The following is a 19,943-nucleotide window of genomic DNA, read 5'->3' as shown; positions in this document are numbered from 1 at the left end:
TGCTGAAAATCAGGTGGAATTTAATTTCAATCCTCCCTCCTGCAGACGTATTGCATAAAATTCCCATGCGAGCTAGTCAAATATATTGTATAAATATGCATACGCGAATTAATATTTGTCCACGTGTAACTTGCGTAATAACGCACACGTAATACCACGAGAGTGTGCATCTTTCGATATTACACATATATTCGTCTCTTTCATAGCTAAGCCGTGCCAAAATGCGAAAGTATTGTACATATCAACCAACGTATTATTAAACTATTGAGCAGAGATTGATGAAATATTAACGTACAATAATTCCTCCAAAAATTAATCATCGTCCGCTGTCTGCCAATGTAAATTTGCTAAACGAAAGAAAAATTAGGAACGCTTCATAGTCTTCGTGAGATAATTTTAAATATTTAAAAGCGGCATTTACTTGCCATTTTTGTGAGCACGTGCGAGCGGTACAGTCTAAAGACAGATGAGTGATTTCAAGACACGAATTGATAAGACGCGACGTCACGGACGCCCAACCTGGTGTTCGCCAGACACGATCTATCGATATTAGTTGGCAACAACGACTTGTTCATCAACGCCAAGTACATCGCTTAACGATGAAACTCGATCGTTTTGACGAGCTTGTCGACTTATTCTTTTTCAGTGTTATATACTTATTCTTCCTCCTAATTTTGAACCTTCTTAATAACTACTCTTAATATATAACCTACTTTAATAACAACTGCTCAATCGTAACTTATAAAAAAGATTATTTTGATAAGACGAGAAGCGAACGTCAACAAAAAGACATAATTAGCCACGAAATTTTATTGATACCGAGAGTATGCATGCAGCAAACGAGAATTCTCAGGTAAAGTGACTTGTTAACTATTGAAATTCACTGCCTGTGAACGCACCCACATTTGTATGTACATTCTCCAGGACACAATTAGGTTTACGGCCACACCATTGCGCGTGTAATACCTGCAACATGAATAATTCTATCAACTTCCCGAGAATCTGTACCGATATTAATCGAGAATAATCGCCGTGGATCCCCTTTCTCGCTAGCGAATACGCTGACCATTAGCGTCCATAGAATCATCGAACGTGCTACTTCATTCTACGTATTTCAGATGTTTAGACGTACATGAGCAATATATACCATGCCAAATTGTAAAATCTTATCGCTTAATAACGAAGAGACCACGTTACTGGTTGCTTATATGCTCATGATAAGATGCTTATAAACTTATGCGTTATAGTGTTTACTCTTATAGAGATATCTTTTATGAATATATGTATGCTGCACGGAATGATTTGATGTTATTAATACTGTTATGAGACTCGACGTAATATGTTTAATTAATACATTTGCACACTTAATACATATTCGGATTGGTTTCAAATTTTATCTATGCTGTCATGACGATCTTTTGCCATTACAGCGTTAATGAAATTTCAAAATGTTTTACGTAATATGTACAATATGGACGTAAAAGTTTTCTATGGTACGTGTTCAAATATTTTTATAGAACAAAATATAGCGTAGTTCTATACTATATTTTACATTCATAAACATAATATTCACATTTTACGATTTTTCAGCCGTCTATCACTCGTAATCATTAACGAAATTCTTTGTTGAAATTAGTATCAGAAAACTTTCCCACTGGGCCATTGCGCGTTCAGTTAAGCTCTGAATGATTTATGTGCGTTGAAGCAGAGCCGAACAACGCTAACGTAGCGAGTTGGCTACTATTTGTATCTGTTTTCACGTTAATTGGTAAGATACGTCCAAAGATAGAAATTCTGTGACTGATGCTAGTCAGAGTATGATGAAACCGACTGCATACTCGACCGCACGCTGGTGTAAAATGAAATCAGAGTGGATTGGAACAATGGGACCACAGAGGAAGCTGAACCGCGGATATCACCAGGAACAATCTAGCAAGCACGAAAATTACCATGCAATTAAATTACAAAACTCGATCATGATTTCGTGATTAGAAAGCTTATACGTAAATCATTCGCGCCGATATCGGATAAATAACAAAATAATCACTTTGCTCGAATAAATAGATTCCCAAGGATCGAGGGATTCCTAAGGAATAAGGCAAACGAGACTCGTGAACTTGACGTTGATGATGAAAATAAATCGTACTCGAATATCAAATAATTTAACTGGTTGGCTATACCTATCTTCTTTAAACTGACACTGAAATAGAAATACGCTACAACGAAAATAGATCGGAGGGATGAACTTATGATATTCGACAGAGATTTCGTTTAATGTTCCGGTAATAAATTGGCAATATTGTAATTAATTATTGGATAAAAATTATTTTCACTAAAAGATATAATTATTTGCAAACTTTAAAATGAGATAAATATTTCTCGTATATTTCGTTTAAAATAGTAACAGATTTACAGTTAATAGTAACAAGGATTAATAATATATTCTAATAATATATTAAACATATAAATATGTAAAACACCGTTACTTCGTTGGAACTTTTCTACTTTCAAGAGGAGAAATCGTTTTAAGAGGCAGCATTTGATGACTTCTTCCTTTATATAGAAAAGTAAATAAGTAAAACCTTGAACAATGAGAGAATCCGAAAGGACGAAGAATCCAGCTGAGCGATATGCATACGAACTAACATTAACGATCTTGGTTAACCTTAAATCAACGGATTTACGGCAGGAACCAATACCGTGAAATACCTGTGAATTCTATACTAAACGGAAGCCACCGAATTGTTTCGCTGGAACTTTCCCAGACGACGTGTAGGTGCAGCCGCGAATAGATATTCCTAAAGCTACCAGAATCCAATTTAACGTCATCCCTACGCTACGCTTCGGTTTCCAGCATATTTTAATCCTGAGCATTGTCTACACTGTCTGGACGGATTCATTATCGACGATTGCCAACGATCTGCTAACCTGAACGCGATTGTTCGATCTTCTTCCTCCATTGATTGCATACGCGATCTTGTTATTCCCTTTACCTTTTTGAAAGAGAGAGAAAGAACGAAGATTTTTCCTGTTTTTATCGATTCGAAGTTCGTCGTGTTTTATCTCGAAGGAACTGTAATAAAAAGGAAACTCGCAGCTCTCTAAATCTAAATGGAGTTTTGAATAATTGAAGATGTTTAATACGGTTCGACTCCATGCATATAGGTCACTGATAATTCACGACTTCGCTAGGAGCGAAACGTTCATTATGCTCTCGCGATACAACTAATATGAAATTATAAGAAATTTTCACGAAATTAAAACTGAACGCTACATCGTTCGAGACGATGGATTTTTTCAAACTAATCGTTTGTGGAACTATATCTCAATCGGAAGATATAATACGCCATATAGAACGCCAATATCACGAAGTTACGAGACACAGTTAAATATATAGCCGATTTCTGCAAACCGGTGAGCGCGTCTAAGTACATAAGCTCTCGGCCCATTTGCCATTCATTGCTATCATTATCAACCACGCTGTCTCCAATTTCGTCCTATATCGTCTGCATTCCGCATACGTCACGCTTACGTGCACATAGAGTATAACTCCTTGCGAATATACGGGTTAGAAATCACGCTCATACATTCGGCAGCTATGAGAAAACAAATTAAAAGTATGCACGTAACCGATAAACGTGCATACGGAGGAGAAAGACTGTCGTTTACAAAATTCCAGCATTTATTGTACTTTTATGATATTATAATACGATGTATTATCACAGATCAGAGTACTAATGGAAATCGTAAATAATTTTCTAAAAATTATGCCGATGTAAATAGTTAATCGTACATATATGGAATCATGGGATGAAATATTTCGTACCAAACGCGATCGTACGATATTCAAACATATGCGCTTTAGGGCGCGTTTATCTCCTCTGTTATCGTAATCATGATCAAACAGTTTGAAGTTCTAGAGTTCATGCGACTACAATAGTAATGTAGTGCCTCGAAGAATTATTCAAGGTATACTTTCAGGAATACTAAAATCATGATGTGACTACAGAAATTATTGAAATATAACTACCCTTACTTTCTAATAAAGCGTTCTTTTATCGTATTCTATAAGTTTCATTTGTATAGTATCAAATTATTTTGTAATCATATGAAAGTTTTATTAAGTAACACGAAATTTAATATACTTGAACGTAAATAATTAGTATGTAAACGTTACAATAACATTTTCGTGAAATATTTCTTCATAAACGTAAGTCAACGTGACAGGCTAACAACTAATTCTCTACGCACCAAGGGCAGACATAATAAAGCAACGAGCACGTATGCAAAATTAATCGAAATGAACAAGGAACAGATTTCGTGCCTTTCACGAATCAACCACTTTTACCACGGTGCCCTGTTTAGAGTCGTGCAACCTGTATAAAAGCTGGCACGCTTATTTGTCTTCAAACGCGTTGCAACTTCCTTTCACGGTCTTTTTTCGATAAAGGGCGGCGAAGTGAACCGACGCGCCCTTCGTGGCCGACATACCATTAAAATCCACCCTTTTTCGAGGTTTTGAGCGCATTCACCAACAAAACATTGCGCCGTTGGAGACGCGGCTTTACGACGTAGAAACACCGCCGAGGAATATAAAATGTACATACATCGGCATGCATAAAAGCTTCGCGAGTTGCCGGGCTAAGCGAATCACCGACCCATAAACCATCCTTGACTCTGTCCTCGTCTTTGCCTACGAAGCGCCTGCACCGCAGAAATTGAAAACTATCGGCGTCGTTGGTTGGCTCAGTGTCGCGCGCGCGTATCGCCTTACGGGCCCGGCGGAAAGAAGCGGAAAGAAGTACAAAAAAATTCATTTTTTTTTTTTTTCATTTACTGCCGTTGTCGCTCAAAGGGCGGGTGAACCGGCGTTTATGAAACCGTGGTGAGATGGTAACGAGGTGCAACGATTTCTAAATAACCTCGATATAGAGATAATTAGGGACAAATTTAATTACGGCCATTCAACACGATGTACCAGCCAGGATGTTTTATAACCGGGCCCGCGTAATTAACTGCGCAAGACATTTTTCCACCGAAGACGAGGAAAGCAAACCATAATCGCGGAAAACGCTATGAGTATATCTCCGAAACAGGAAATTCAAATGCCTAAAGACCAATTACAAATTACATAATATCACCTCGTAAATGGGACTGTTGGAATTAAAAGCAGAAAGTGGTGAGATGTGTGAAACGATCCGAATTTGAACGATCGACATGGATCTTTTTTCGCTAATAGGATTATAAAGAAGCATTTAGTGAGTTGGACAATTGATTTCGTTCCTCGCGTACAATCTTTGGAAGATGTGGAACCGATCCTCTTCGTGTTTTACCTATGTAAATATGTAAACTCCCTAGAGTTCACGTGGGATAGGGACTCTTTTTGTTAGCACGACGTTCTTTGTTTCACGGACAGAGCGACCCTCTTATGTTTTACGGACAACCATTTTTGAGAGGCACGCATTTTCCCAAACGGACGGACAGAGAGTAACATTAGAGGCAGACAAGATTACAGAATAGTTATTTAAAATTTTGAAGACTGACGGAGAAAGATCGGTAGCTCAGGACGTTGAAAATCGATTCTCGATTTTCAGACTTCAGAATCGATCCCTGAATTATCCCAAGATTTACTATCTTACATATATGTATTTCGTAGTTGTATAATCCGCGTTTTTAAGCTCGCCAGAAATATTTTTCCTTTTCCTAATACATACCAAATCTAAGAATCTAAATCTGAATAAGGGAAATTTGATAACAGCGTATATAGAAACGCGTCAGGATTTTTAACGTGATTTAAAGAAATAAAAGATAGTACCAACAATAGACCGAGAAATATTAAATGAAATGATCGAGACATCGTGATAGATCAATGCAAAACAAAACTGCATTTTAATTCGTCTATCAACAATGTAATTTCGGCCAGTCGCGGGGAGACGCGGTCGCGAGGAGGCGCGTCAACGGGAGTCGTAAATTCCCGTTACGATTGTATCAATCGACACCACGAGCAGGTCGATACCCGTATTTCTTTTGAGATAATAGGGGTAGTTCAGTTGGAATAAAATTGTAGTCTACAGTTTTATTAATATATATATTTATTTTAATTTTATATGGATACAAACTCTCATACACAAGCGAAGTCGGTGAATTCGATTATTAACACGGAACGTGGAGTTAGTATGAATGCCCGATTGTCGTACGAACAGTTGACTTGACTGTCGCGAGGGCTTGAAGAGCCAAAGGAACCCGGGAGATGTGTGGCACAGACTGGCCTAGACTAGACTCACAGTTCGTTCTTTCGCCATCTCAGGAGTAGGAGACTTTCTACCGTCTTAGGTAGTGGACGATATTGTTTTTTGGGATTAAGTCCCTTTTTTCTTTGTATACACATCCGCTCTTTCCGTATGGCAGATACTTGTTTTATCCGTGATTGTTACCAGCACGTAATAAATTCCAGGTAGTGGTGAATAGCCCGCTGTAAACGTAAAGTACTTTTTGGGACTCTACGTCCCGTAATTTTAATGCAGACCGATTGACCCATCTATATACGTTAGCCATTAAACTATCGTTAGAGTATATGGTGGGTCTTTGGGTCTGTAAAAGGTCAGAATAACGGTATGAGGGCCGTTGATAGTCAGGTAATAAGGGCTGATTTGTTGGCCGCTTCATACGGCCTAACAAACATTTTTAAACGTCCTAGTGTTTCTTTCGCTGCTATATTTTCATGCGTTCTTTTGTTCTTTTAAGGTAATCGAAAATATCGAGAAGGAAACGTGATATATCGACGCGAAAAAATTACTTTTCAAAAGTACGAAGCGGTGCTGAAATTCTTCCTATCGATCGGTAAGGCATACATAGAGAGAGACGCCGCTTGCTGGCACGTGCTACTACTAAAGAGTACTCGTTTCCATCGTATCTCTATAAGAGGTCAACGAGCAGTCAGGATTAGGGGAAGTCCTCTTCCAACTCTATCAGATTCTCGTTACGTTTCTTTATGCGAGACCGGATCGTTTCGTTGAAACACCAAGTTCATTCCCAATCCAACACCAAAAGCATGGAACCCGACACATTTTACGATGTCGTTTTGTAATTTATTGCACGCAATAACGCACGTAATTTATAAAACAAAAGTTCTTCGAATAGTTGAACGAAGTTGCGGCTATGTTATCGATTAGTACTAAATCCTCTCCATTTGCTCCGACCCTAGATGGGAACCCGTCCATAAATCAAGTGCTATTGACACCAGTTTATGGCGTCGGAGCCTAAGAAGTAACGGTAAATAGGCAGAAGACTAATTGGAGAGGTTGTGGAAAATGTCGTTGACAATCCGCGTAGTGAAAGTTGCATGAGCACCAACGGCTCAAAAAAAGTGGTGCATAAGGATACTTAATTAAATACCAATGTTTTTAATTAAAAAATCAATTATCTACGCAAGAACTACTATTTATAATATCGTAATATGTTTGTTAGAATTTGAGAAGCTGAAAAGTCTGCGATTAACGAATAATGGACAATTATCTTTAGATTAATTGGTTGTAGCGTTATATGCTCTGTAGTAAAGGCTATTGTTGGCAAAAGAAAGTTGTTTTTGATAGTTTACTATGATCTGTGATTGCCTGATCTTTAAACATCTATATTATGATCACTATAGCATCAACCCGCATCTCAAGGACTGCTTCAATAGAAATAAGACAGACAAGTTTATTCAATTTGTGAAAGAAATCAAACTCCTAATCAAAATAATGTCACTAAATTATACGCTAAATAATTGTTAACAATCAAGCAGTTAATGCAATAAGAAAAAGGAAAACACAGATAAAAAAAATACTATTATTATTCCATTACAAAATTTACAAAGTAAACATTCATAATTTAAAATGTCTCAAAGAAAATTAGTAAAAGCCAAGGGTCACTCGCATCAGCTGTCACGAACAGTTTATTAAGATAAAAAGTGACTTTATTGAAAGGTAAAATAAACGCATTGAAACCGATCGTAAAGGAAGGTAGAATAAAAAGAAGGGAAATTTCTAGAGAATACGCGTGATACGGCCAACCAAGCCTATGGCCTATCTGTCTCGTCACATAATCGCGGCAAAAGAGTCTCGCCAGAGCTGAAATTATTGCGTTTTCTTGGACCATGTCCAAGCACCGACAACTAACAGCCGTGTGATTATTGCAACATATTCTACTATACTGGCCTACATCGATGAGACGAAGATCCCATACTCGATACTTCGACCTATCGATCCTTTCCATATTTTCGATAATTTAACTTAACCGTTTAACAAACGCAACCTAACTGTAGTTAACACGAACTACGATTAAAGGAACGAAAGAAAACGATCAAATGAAAGAAATGGATAAAATGAAATTACAGGAATTACTTAATTAAGGGATTTGAATTAGCTTTAATAATAATCTTCTGGTACGACATTGCGTTCGTAAAAGAAATAGAAACGACGCAAGCACCACGAACCAAGTAACATTACACGTGGTCGAAACTCCAACAAGTTATCATGATCATTAATCATCCCTTTAATAATCACGCGCGATTACACCGAACGTAATTTTGCGTTCCCGTAAACATGCGACCTCTCTCGATTAACTATGTAATTCAAGGTCGAGCGTCGTGCGCAACTCGCGCACGGCCTGGAAAAACTAACAATAACAACGAGTTGGCGAAATCTTTTTCACCTACGGTATCGACGATTAAACCGTTTACGAATAGGTCACGCGTTCTCTCTCGCATTTCGTTGAAAAGCACGTGAAACTCGATAACCCGATGTCGGTGAAAGGGAGAAAGAGAAAGAGAGAAAGCAGCGATTAAAGAGGCATGCAACTGACAGTCAGATGACAGCTGACTGAGTGACCCATACGTATCGCCCCTCCCATTGGACGATTCTGGATTTTACTTCGAATCGACGTGTTCAGAGGGTGGCTTTTGTTTCCATAGAATAAGAGAGCTTACCACCTTGCTTACGAACTGGCATCCCGTTTGGTGACAACTAAATCCTGGTGCACGTATACGTCAGAACACAAGGCTATGGATAAAGGGTGAACGTCGACAAAGAAGCGTAAACGGCACTACTTTACGGAAGGGTGAAGAAACGGGAAAGAGAGTAACACAAAGAACGATGTGTCACTTCGATACTCCACGATCGCGCACGGTTCACTATTGTCACGCGAATCGACGACCTGTTTCACGGGTGGCGTAGACGGGCATATACACGGCTCGGCACGTCACTCGCGAGACCTCCCGGTGGCCCGTCGAAACGTGGTAAAACGAAACGGATATAAACACAGGCCGCCACCACTCGGCCACGGGCAATATGGCGTCGCGCTTATTCTAGCAGTCGGAAAACTAACTAGTCGTGAGAACGCCACCTCCGATTGGTCGATCGCACCATACGTGACGTCAGGTCGTCTCGTGACACACTCCCCCGTGAAAGCAACCCCTACGAGTGCACCGGCGGACATACACATATAATTTTCGAAAATATTCATATCGGATACTTAGGGACGATATTTTTATTAGAGTGAGAAAGAGATTCATTTTAGAGAATGTATTATTTTAATATTAATAATAAAAGTTATTTAAGTATCGACGGTATGTTCAAAGTTTGTAATTGCACCTGTATAAACTTCCAGTATGTGTCGCAAGCTGAAAAGGTTTCGAACAGTGACATCTTACGGTGAAGAATAAAACCATAATCTATAGAAAGATTCACATAATATGCATTCTATGTCGAGTAGGTAATATTGATACAATAAAACTCGTATCATGCGTTAAAAATATATACAATATATTACACGGTGTTAAGGGGAAAGTGTAGGTAGACGTTTAAAATAAGATCTAAGAAATTGAAAAATGATAACAGTAAACCCAAACTATCAGTTAAGTAATTCCCAGCTTATCCAAAATCGGTTCAAGTTAATTAATGAATGGAAACCGCAACGTGAAGTGTATGTAATCTTATTTTGTAACATAATTCATAATTCATCGTAAACATATAACATTAATAAGTTTGTTCGTTATTTGCAATACAAATATTATAATAATATCGTATCACTTTTTCAAGTTGGTCTTTAAAATATGGAGATATTATAATAGCAGGGATGGCTTGTATTAACGGGGCAATAATTAATTCAATGTTTCGACAATCACTAAAATTACGTCACCATGGTTGGAAATTTACTATGCTGTTTGTATCAACAGGACCAGCAATTGCTGCATATTCTTGTCATAAATCTGTATGTTAAAATATATAAAAATCATTATATCTTCTTACAATGAAAAAGAATAGCAAGCAATTAATTAATTTATTATAATAATACATAACAGAGTAACAATTGTTATTTTCAGTTTATTACAGATCATTTGATATTGCAACGACCTAAATGTATGGCGTGTCAAGAATTGAAATCATCTGCAATGCTTGAGGGTAATGCATTACTATATTCCTTAATAGTAGCTCCATCAATAAATCTTGCGGTAAAATTTCTGTATTTCTTTATTTTTTATATTGTAATTAATCGACCTTTTACATCTAGATTTTAGACATTAGAATTTGTTATAGATTGCTGGAAGTATAGGATATAGAATTCCACATATATATGAAGTAAAAGAACTTCTGAAATTCTGGTGGAACGTTGTCAGACCTAAGGCCAGAATCATATCATTTATATTCCTCTGTAATATGGTTGTAAGTAGCACAGTGACCTACTCGCAAATAACATCAATGGAAAAGATAACAAGTATTGTATTAAAGATTCATAAATATCTAGAAAATAGAAAGGTATAGTTATATACGTATTACTTAGTATATGTTAATATATGTATGCATTTGTCAGTATGTACATAACATATTTACATATTTGTTTTTATATTTTATACAGGATACAGGCATGGATCCTAAACCGTCAAATACAAACTCACTTCTTTAATGATACTAAATACATTATATAGTAAAACATTAAGAGCAATAAATTAATTCGTATAATTAATCAGTGTGTATGGAATAATTTTATAAAACTTATTCATTTAGGAAATGTATAACAAGTTTTAGTAGAATTTAATTATTTATTTAAGTATTAAATTAGACTGTATATATCACAAGAAGTTTATTATTGATTATCCATTTCTATAAATCAATTACATGTGCATTGTAATTATAGTATGACCTTAAACATGAATTCTCTTTATCTAAATGTAACATCTTAAAAAAATAATTTCATAAGTTTAGAAAAAAATGTGATCATATAAATCTTGGACAATGAGCAGATTCAGTTAATTATCCTGAATAACTTCATAAATTAAAAAATAGTTTTAAAAAATGGCTATGTTATAAAATATGATATTTGTTAAAATTTTACTTGGAACATTATAACATTTTGTATATTATAAAAAGTATATTATAGTTTCATTAATTACAGAGCACAACTTTTCCTGTTTCAGTATTCAAACAAATTACTGTAACAATACACATGAACGATTTTTATGCTTGAATAAATTTATATCTTTATAAGTAAAAATACACTTATATGTACATGATATTATATATTTCTATACAAAAAAGTAATATAAAATATTAATTCCAAAAATTGTTCAGTATTATATTTAACAATTCTTTATTTTTTTATATTAGAAAGTCTATTTAATATTTAATGTTTAAAAAAGCTATTAATGTTTACAATTATACATACCACACATCCATGTTTACTTTCTCAAATATATTACTGATAGTAAAATATATTAATTTCGTTTGAATATCACAATTTTTTGGACTACAATCATAAATGCAGATGTTAGTATGATGGCAAGAGTAAACACATTAAGTACATTTATTTTCCAACTACTAATTAAGAAATGTTACAATAAAAGAGACATATTATGGACAAAAAGAATGAAATAAACAATATTTTATATGAGCTAAATGAAAATATATTTATATTAAATATAGAACAGACTGAAAAAGATTTCCAAATTGTATATAGCTTGAACATGTAATATTATTTTTACATTTAGTATTTTGTAAATAATGATTTATATTTAATAATGATATAATATAAAATAATGATTTATAAATATAATGATTTAGAAAGGATAAGGCCATCATACTTAGGATTCTATTATCTTTGTTAACAAACATATTTTCTTATGAAGTAAATACGTGTGAAACAAAATACATACTACATAATAGGCACCACTGGCAATATCAAAAAGATTAAGTTGAACTGCTTTTAGTACCATATTTATGTATTCCATAGCTTTTACAGGAAGACATTTGTGATAATGATTATGATATAATGATAAATAAAAAAGTTTTACATATATATATAGAAATGAAGGATGATTTTGTAAGGATAAGATGATAAAATTAATAGATATTGAACACAGTTGTGTACGTGAAAAATAATTAACTCCTATTATAATGAATGCTTGTTGACTGGCCATTATATTATTGCATTGATAATTAATATATTGTAGACAACAATTAAATGTATCTGTATTTAGATAACAAATGTTGCCAGATATATGATAAGTGGGGGGTCCTTTGAGAGAACCCCAGGGCAGTTGCTAGCATCTTCGACCTTGCCAATGTGTCAAATAATCTTGATAACTCACAGTCACTTTCTCACTCTGGTATCGAGTTAATTTCAGACTACGTCTAATATCAGGAGTAACTAACCCTTTATAGCCTCCTTTATGTAGCAAAGAGTCTATTGTTTCAATTTGGCTCCATCCTAAATCAGTAAAATTCTGACAATTTAACATAACTTCTGATAACTCAAACATAATTTAATCATTAAATAAGCTATTATTTCATTAATATATGTTGCTTCGTATTACAGAACAACTATTTAAAAAATTCTCTTAAGGATACAAATTCAAATTACAAAATGAAAATACAAACCTTGCTCTATTGCTACATCTGGCAAATATGTAGCAGTTCGTTTATTGCCTTTTTCATTATGGAATTCTATACGAATTCCATGAACTCCTATTATCCAGTCTAGATAATCTGCTCCATCTTCAAAATGTCGGAGTATAGAAACACTTACATGTAATCGTGGAAGTTCTTCTAATGTTATGGGATTAAACCGTGAATCCTTGAAAGCACTATAAAAAATACACTATAAATATGTATAAAATATTTTTTATATTGGTACTATATTTAATATAAAATATTACCTAATAGTAGCATATTCCCTTAATCCAGCATGCAAATGCATTGCATTGAATGTACCAATACAACCCCTTAATCTCCTATCTTTACCCGTGGTCCATGTTACAAATAAAGGGCTTTAATATAAAAATATTAATATTAATATATTAATATTAATTTTAATAAAATATATTAAAATTTGAATACAAAATTCTCACCTAACTGAAATTGAAAAATAACATGAAACCAAAAAGTGTAAGTCTTTCAAAAATTCTAATTCAAATATTTATGGATGTAATTTTATCTACATAGTTACTACTTATATCTATTTTTATCGAACATTTTCAAGTATTTTATAGGTCATAAAATAATAAAAATAAAATATGTTCAATGATTTTTCTTATTTTTGATTGAATAAAAACTATATGAATACAAAGATTGTGTCAACAATATTTGAGACATATTTGCACTATCATATTCATGAAATAAAAATTATAACCTTTGGATACAGTTATAAACACGAAATGTAAATACATGTAATGAGACAATCAGAAGATAAAACATAAATAAAATATCAAAAATATCATATTGGAAGGAACGTATTTTAAAATTTAAGATCATGAAAGATTGAACTATTAAAAATAGCAAAAAAAATAGCTGAATGGGAATGATATCAATAATAAATACTCACAAAGCTTCGTTACTGAAGTTGGGTGGTTTTGGTGGGTCAAGTTGGTGCAGTTGGCAGTAAAGGACATCGAAACAATAAAAGCCCATCTCAGGCTGAACTATTATAGAGTTCCGTATACGAATACCATTTTGTAAACTTACGGTATTATTACGTGGTATACTTGTAGAATCATTCAACTTTTGCTTTTTCGCTCCGCAACAACCAGCTGCCATGGTTTCTTAGTCAACTCTTCTAAGCACGATAGATGCGATCGGTTCCGTGTCATGCACCTTACTGATTCGTTGCTGTTGCTATTGCATATGAGATTATGTTGCAAGCGTCCCGCTAGATGTCTCACCACTCGAAAGAACAGCTGTTTCATTGCCCGCTATTTTTCTATTGGATGTTTCTCTAATACCAGAATACATATTATTGTTTTAGTTAAAATTTCAAAAATACATGAATAACCATCAATTTATATATTTTGGATATTTAAATATAATTAATAAGTACATTTATGCATTAATTGAACGAAACTTATTTTATTATTGATTATGGAGTACGTTCCTATGTTATGGAATGTTATCCTTCTTTTAAATACATACATAAACATACTAATTGTTTCGTAGTTATAAATTTAATCATAATACATAATTTCAAACAATTTTGAACAGTTAAAGAATATAAAATGTTGTTGCACTATATGTTATACAAATTGAGTATATATATAACATAATAGGGATATTAATAACAACAATTACAATAGTGTGATTAAATTTGATAATATAAAATTTTTATTCATTTGTTCCAATTATATAATAAATTATTAGAACTTTTCTTTATATTTATTCAATTGTGGACTTTTCATTTTTTATGAATCTATGTAGATATATATTATTATGTATAAATTATTTAACAGATATCCTCTTCATTAGGCACAATACATATTTTGTCCATTAAAATACATTTGAAGTCATAGAATAATATGCTGTTTTTAAATGAGCAACAGCATAAAATATTAAATCTTTTTAATTGTAATTGCAAGCACTATTGTAATTATATAATGTATATTAATACTTAACTTTATTATCTAAATCAATTTTAAGAGAAAAATGATTTCAATTATTTGTAAAAAAATTTATTATGTGCATAAAAACAACAAAGTTATATCTCTTATATTGTTACGTCGCGTGAGTCGGTACCTGCGACGTCCCTCATGGTCAGGCCACCGAGGCCTGCATCATTACACTAATCCGCAATAAACCCAAGGAACCACCATAGACCATATCTGTTAACAATAAAATTGCATTCTTTGCAGATATTCGGTTTATGAGTGGTCCCTTAAAAGGGTCCTTAGGTTTATTGCACGCTCGTACTCATTACGGTAAAAGCGGAGGTTTGCCCAGCGAGGTAGCGGGTTTTTCCCAAGGACAGAAACTAACGTGAGTCATATTTGCCGAGGACTGTCCCCTCGTATTTAATTCATTAACATTGGGAATACCGTTACCCTCACTTTTCTACCGAAAAGTGTGAACTACAAATCCGCGTTCTTAGTTCATCAAGGATACACCAACAATGAGCTTTCTTCCTAAATAGTACGAGACGGGTCAATCACTGCTCTAAGATCCCTTGGACAGTCAGTCAAGTCCACTGTTCTAATGACCCTCGGACAGTCAAGTCTCAAGTTCTCGCCTCTCTAACTACCACGTCTAGCAACCTTCGGGTTCATCAACACGCTTTCCAAACACGGTCTGTTCACATCTAGTAGTGTAATCTAGTGTAAATAAATACATATATAATATAACTGTGAAGTCCAGTTATATTCCAACCCAATCACCCTTTATTCTCCCACAAGAAATAAGGGGATCGCCCTGTTCGTGGTGTCGATTCGTGCAATCGTAGCGGGAATTTACGACTCCCGTTGACTCGCTATAACGCGACGTCTCCCCGCGACTGGACGAAAATACATATATAATAATGTATGTTTTATATTATTCTACATCAATGTAAAAACATTAATTCAACATAAATATAAAAAGATGTATATTTATTTCATAATGTTTTTGTCCCTTAAACATGTTAATCTCCTTTATTTCATTACTAACTGTTGTTATAAACTTTAAACTTAAAATATTAAATTTATTCACTCTGAATACTTTACTTTTAATTAAGGATTTGAAATGTTCTATTGTCACAAATCGAGTACATGCAATTAGTTTTCAAATACTGGACATTATTTAAGTATATAAATGGCAGTTAATTAGACATCACATAATGCTGAGTATATGTGTATATATATATGTATATATATATATACAATGAATAATAAATTTATACCAAACAAATGCTTATACCAAGATAACCCAAGTATATTATATATTTTAATTAAAATAATTATTAAATTATACTTAACAAAATCAAGTTTTGCTCCACTTGTATCTGTTAACAAGGGCTTTGATATATATAATAATAAAAGCAGCAATTAATAACTTGGCAGTGTATAGAAGTAGTTAAGTGAAGGTTAGTAAATAAAGAAAGTGAAAATATCAACATGTGGAAGAACACATTTTACTGTATCTCAAAATCACCAAATATTTGTTTCATCGAATCATTTTAACATGATATAATAATAAGTTGTTTTAACAAAAACGAAGTAGTAAGATAAGTATGTTACAGAAAGCAATAGCAACTCTATTTGTGTTTTATGAGTCACAGAATATTAAAATCACAATGAGATCGTCATATTTTCATCTACAACTATAATACAACTATTAATAACGCATTTTAATAGTCATAATGCAGTCCATTGCTTATTTACAGTAGAGGTCCCATTCTATCGTTTTTATTACATTGCTATTTTTTTAGGAGTATTATCTAAATTTCGTAAAATTAGTAATAATTGTCAAATAAGTATATACTAATTTAGTTGATTATGACTAATCTTAGTTATGATTATTCACAAAGAATTACATATTTATGTATTCAGTAGTATGATCCTTTGCTGTAATAATACGCTGGACTATAATATAACTAGAATTATTAAATTTCAATGTATCAATGGTATAAAAAAAAGAAATAAAAATATAAAAGTCCATATTGTTTATAGAAAATTAAACATTATTAAAGGCTTTCACTTTTAAAAATTTCAGTGCATTAATGTAAGCATTTGCACATATTAAAGCAAAATTTATGTATGCCATCAATACAATGAAATTTAAATTAGTAAGTTAAAAATTAGTACTTACATATATATTATCCATGACACAGTCATGAGAAAACAATGATAAGGAAGTTAGTAACTTTCTTTGCATATGATTAATTTAAGAGAATATAGTTTCAGACAATTATCTAATTTATATTAATTTAACCATCTATGTGAATTTCCGATAACTTTCGATAAATAATAATACAAAAGTTATGCAGAATATAATAACTATATACTATGTATGAATTAATGGAACATCATTAGAAGAAATATTATCAATAGAAAATCTAATGTTTTTCAATCTTCACTTATGTATTTATCTAAAAATGATATTCTATATTTTTTTTAATATACGGATAATAGAAACATTTTCGCGTGAATTTGTACATTAAATCTTGTGAAGCAGGCAGTGAATTGCAGGCAGCATCACTGTGCTATAAAGTTATTCATATCACTCGTATACTGCAGACATAAATACAAATGGACACAATAAGTATGATGGCAAAGCTAATTGCACATTATGTATAACCTATTTCTATGAACTGAATCGTGTTGTTTAACTTATGAACGCATTAAAATACATGAGAATAGGCAATTATATAATATATGTTTTAAAATCTGAATATTTGACATATAGTTTTATCAATGATTATAAATATTAAAGTTAAAAGTTAATGCACTTGTCGTATATGCGTTTATAGTTTACGATTATACCAATTATTAGGTAAATAATGATATTAATTACGTCATCTGAGATAACGAAAAAAGACAGTGCCATCATACATAAAATGCTATTGTCCTCAAGGAGGACCATGTGGTATCATAAGGGGGAAACTGTGTATGCAGAAACATACAAAGTACAGTAGGCACCATTTTAAACAATGAAAGATTGCAAACAATAGTCGCCTCCAATGTCATTTTCGTTTACGAATTCCACGATCAGCAGTTTCTTGTGGTGACAAACGATGAACACGGGGTGGCGGATGAAGATGAGAATGTGAGGGAGGATAAGATGAACTTGTTTGATCCCACCAAAATGATGAGTAATCCCACATAGGTAACATAACAGGAGAAATAGGGGGTATTGGAAGAGGATGAATGAATGCAGGATGATTACGTTGTGTCATTACTAATCCATGTTCCTGACTGGCCATATAAGAATTGTATTGAGTGTTATTGTATAGTAGATGAGAGGTGTGAGATGTATTAGCATTATAATGAACTGCAACAGAATTTGGTGGCAATTGGGGTCCTTGACTAGGACCCCAAGCCAGCTGCTAGCATCTTCGGCTATGCCAATGTGTCATATAATCTTGATAGCTTACGGTAACCTTCTCGCTCTGATATCTTGTTAATTTCACACTACGTCTAATATCTGGAGTGACCAATCCTTTGTAACCACCTTTATGCAGCAACGAATCTATTGTTTGTATCTGGTCCCATCCTAAATACAATAAACGGTGATATTCAAAATACCTAATGTTTGTAGCATAGAATTTTATATTGTGTAGTATAATATAGAATTATAGTCTGTGATAAAAGTATTTGCCAAAGGTAATGAAATATAAGTAAATTACAAACCTTGTTCTGTTGCAACATCAGGTAGATAGGTAGCAGTTCGTTTATTACCCTTCTCATTATGGAATTCTATACGAATTCCATGGACACCTACTTCCCAGTCTAAATAATCAACACCATCTTCAAAATGTCTCAGAATTGAAACACTTACATGTAAACGTGGTAGTTCATCCCGTGTGATAGGATTAAAGCGTGAATCTTTGAATGCACTTCAAAAAGTTCCACATAGTTTTAAAAATATAAAGCAATATTTTATCAAAAATAAAAATATAAAATTTTACCTAGTTGTTGCATATTCTCTAAGTCCAGCATGTAACTGCATTGCATTAAATGTTCCAATGCAACCTCTTAACCTCATATCTTTTCCGATAGTCCATGTTACAAATAATGGGCTATAAAATACACAATGCATACAGATATATGTTATTTTTTATGTAATTTATAAATAAGAATATTTTTAGGCAAAATATATCATGGTTATATGGATTAAGTTGATAATCTAAGAAAATATATGTTCTTTGTAAGATAAAAACTTGTTTTTGTATAATAATAAACAGAAAAAGTAATAAATAAGTAAAAAATAATTTAAATTTTTACAAAAGATCCTATAGATACATATACATACATATACGCAATAAATGATTTTTATTTTTATGTGAATAGTATCATGAATATAAACAAATAATAAATAATAAATTTCGAAAGTGAAAACCAACATTGAACTCTACGCGATAAATTCTTATAATTAAACTCGTACTTCGTTGTTTGGATGCATCAACAGTGTAACAAAGAAACTCAAGGAAGGCGAAGGTACACGAACACAACATTTGAACAGAAAAGAGAGAGCAGCTGATACGTAGGCATATAAGACAAAGATAGCTATATCAGAGAAAGAGACGGTAATATGAAAGAAAGAATAGAAAATTTAAAAAAGTAAAGACAATGACAGTAAATATTACTTACAATGCTTCGTTGCTAAAGTTGGGCGGTTTTGGAGGGTCGAGTTGATGTAATTGGCAATAAAGAACATCGAAGCAAAAGAAGCCCATCTCAGGCTTTACTATTACACTATTTCTTATTTGTATGCCATTTTGTAATATCGAACCGTTACAAGGAACACTCGACGAATTGTTCAGCTTTTGCTTTTTTGTTCCACAACAACCTGCAGCCATGTTTTCTTAGTCGATTCCTTGAACGGTCGCTACTACTACTGCAGGTACGATCGGCCCTCGACCTACACGACTTCCATTCTTCTTTCCTGCTGTTGCAGGCGCGATCGCGCGCGCGTTCCGATAGATGTCCTCACACTCGTAGAAACAGCTGTTTC

The 19,943-nt window shown here is 33.4% G+C and overlaps 4 protein-coding genes across 7 annotated transcripts in view; 1 reads left to right on the top strand and 3 right to left on the bottom strand.

The window, feature by feature from the left end:
* Dlg1 (MAGUK family member discs large 1) overlaps nt 1-9,323 on the bottom strand; it is a 530,764-nt gene extending 521,441 nt beyond the window's left edge. Inside the window, exon 1 of one of the 3 annotated variants that reach the window (XM_072004650.1) lies at nt 8,966-9,323. In XM_072004650.1, coding sequence (XP_071860751.1) covers nt 8,966-8,987 — 22 coding nt within the window. In that variant the 5' untranslated portion in view covers nt 8,988-9,323. The remainder of the gene's footprint in view (nt 1-8,965) is intronic. The other 2 variants (XM_072004679.1, XM_072004697.1) reach the window with 2 other exon arrangements.
* Nucleotides 9,324-9,727: 404 nt separating this feature from the next.
* On the top strand, nt 9,728-11,001 carry LOC139987953 (transmembrane protein 126). Its single transcript, XM_072004796.1, has 5 exons — nt 9,728-9,960; nt 10,077-10,248; nt 10,361-10,489; nt 10,575-10,793; nt 10,894-11,001. Exons 1-5 carry the CDS (start codon nt 9,866-9,868, stop codon nt 10,939-10,941), a joined length of 663 nt encoding a protein of 220 aa, XP_071860897.1. The 5' UTR covers nt 9,728-9,865; the 3' UTR covers nt 10,942-11,001.
* A 1,231-nt stretch (nt 11,002-12,232) lies between these two features.
* Nucleotides 12,233-14,234, bottom strand: LOC139987941 (AMMECR1-like protein). 2 transcript variants are annotated; one of them, XM_072004774.1, is made up of 4 exons: nt 13,855-14,234; nt 13,190-13,300; nt 12,912-13,117; nt 12,233-12,741 (listed from the first exon to the last, which is right to left on the bottom strand). In XM_072004774.1, the coding sequence occupies exons 1-4, from the start codon at nt 14,064-14,066 to the stop codon at nt 12,575-12,577; spliced, it is 696 nt and encodes a 231-aa protein (XP_071860875.1). In that variant the 5' UTR covers nt 14,067-14,234; the 3' UTR covers nt 12,233-12,574. The 2 variants fall into 2 exon arrangements, with proteins under 2 accessions (XP_071860875.1, XP_071860882.1); XM_072004781.1 differs by lacking the exon at nt 13,855-14,234 and adding an exon at nt 13,663-13,817.
* A 2,143-nt stretch (nt 14,235-16,377) lies between these two features.
* Nucleotides 16,378-19,888, bottom strand: LOC139986432 (nuclear protein AMMECR1). The gene is made up of 4 exons (XM_072001804.1): nt 19,580-19,888; nt 18,898-19,008; nt 18,620-18,825; nt 16,378-18,482 (listed from the first exon to the last, which is right to left on the bottom strand). Exons 1-4 carry the CDS (start codon nt 19,786-19,788, stop codon nt 18,316-18,318), a joined length of 693 nt encoding a protein of 230 aa, XP_071857905.1. The 5' UTR covers nt 19,789-19,888; the 3' UTR covers nt 16,378-18,315.
* Between the last annotated feature and the right edge of the window lie 55 nt (nt 19,889-19,943).

This window comes from Bombus fervidus, chromosome 1 (assembly GCF_041682495.2).
Source record: "Bombus fervidus isolate BK054 chromosome 1, iyBomFerv1, whole genome shotgun sequence".
NCBI classification, from domain to species: domain Eukaryota; kingdom Metazoa; phylum Arthropoda; class Insecta; order Hymenoptera; family Apidae; genus Bombus; species Bombus fervidus.
The sequence above is the reverse complement of the archived record's forward strand: the minus strand, read 5'-3'. Positions and strand labels throughout refer to the sequence as shown.

Bases quoted from the DNA above. Each gene is read 5' to 3' on its own strand.
- LOC139987953 (XM_072004796.1), top strand. From the start codon at position 9,866: ATGATAACAGTAAACCCAAACTATCAGTTAAGTAATTCCCAGCTTATC. The intron at 10,490-10,574 runs GTAAAATTTCTG...AATTTGTTATAG, and splicing joins CTCCATCAATAAATCTTGCG to ATTGCTGGAAGTATAGGATA. The intron at 10,794-10,893 runs GTATAGTTATAT...TATTTTATACAG, and splicing joins AATATCTAGAAAATAGAAAG to GATACAGGCATGGATCCTAA.
- LOC139987941 (XM_072004774.1), bottom strand. From the start codon at position 14,066: ATGGCAGCTGGTTGTTGCGGAGCGAAAAAGCAAAAGTTGAATGATTCT. The intron at 13,118-13,189 runs GTAATATTTTAT...TATTTTTTATAG, and splicing joins AGGGAATATGCTACTATTAG to TGCTTTCAAGGATTCACGGT. The intron at 12,742-12,911 runs GTTTGTATTTTC...TTACTGATTTAG, and splicing joins AGATGTAGCAATAGAGCAAG to GATGGAGCCAAATTGAAACA.
- LOC139986432 (XM_072001804.1), bottom strand. From the start codon at position 19,788: ATGGCTGCAGGTTGTTGTGGAACAAAAAAGCAAAAGCTGAACAATTCG. The intron at 19,009-19,579 runs GTAAGTAATATT...TGTATTTTATAG, and splicing joins AACTTTAGCAACGAAGCATT to CCCATTATTTGTAACATGGA. The intron at 18,483-18,619 runs GTTTGTAATTTA...TATTGTATTTAG, and splicing joins TGATGTTGCAACAGAACAAG to GATGGGACCAGATACAAACA.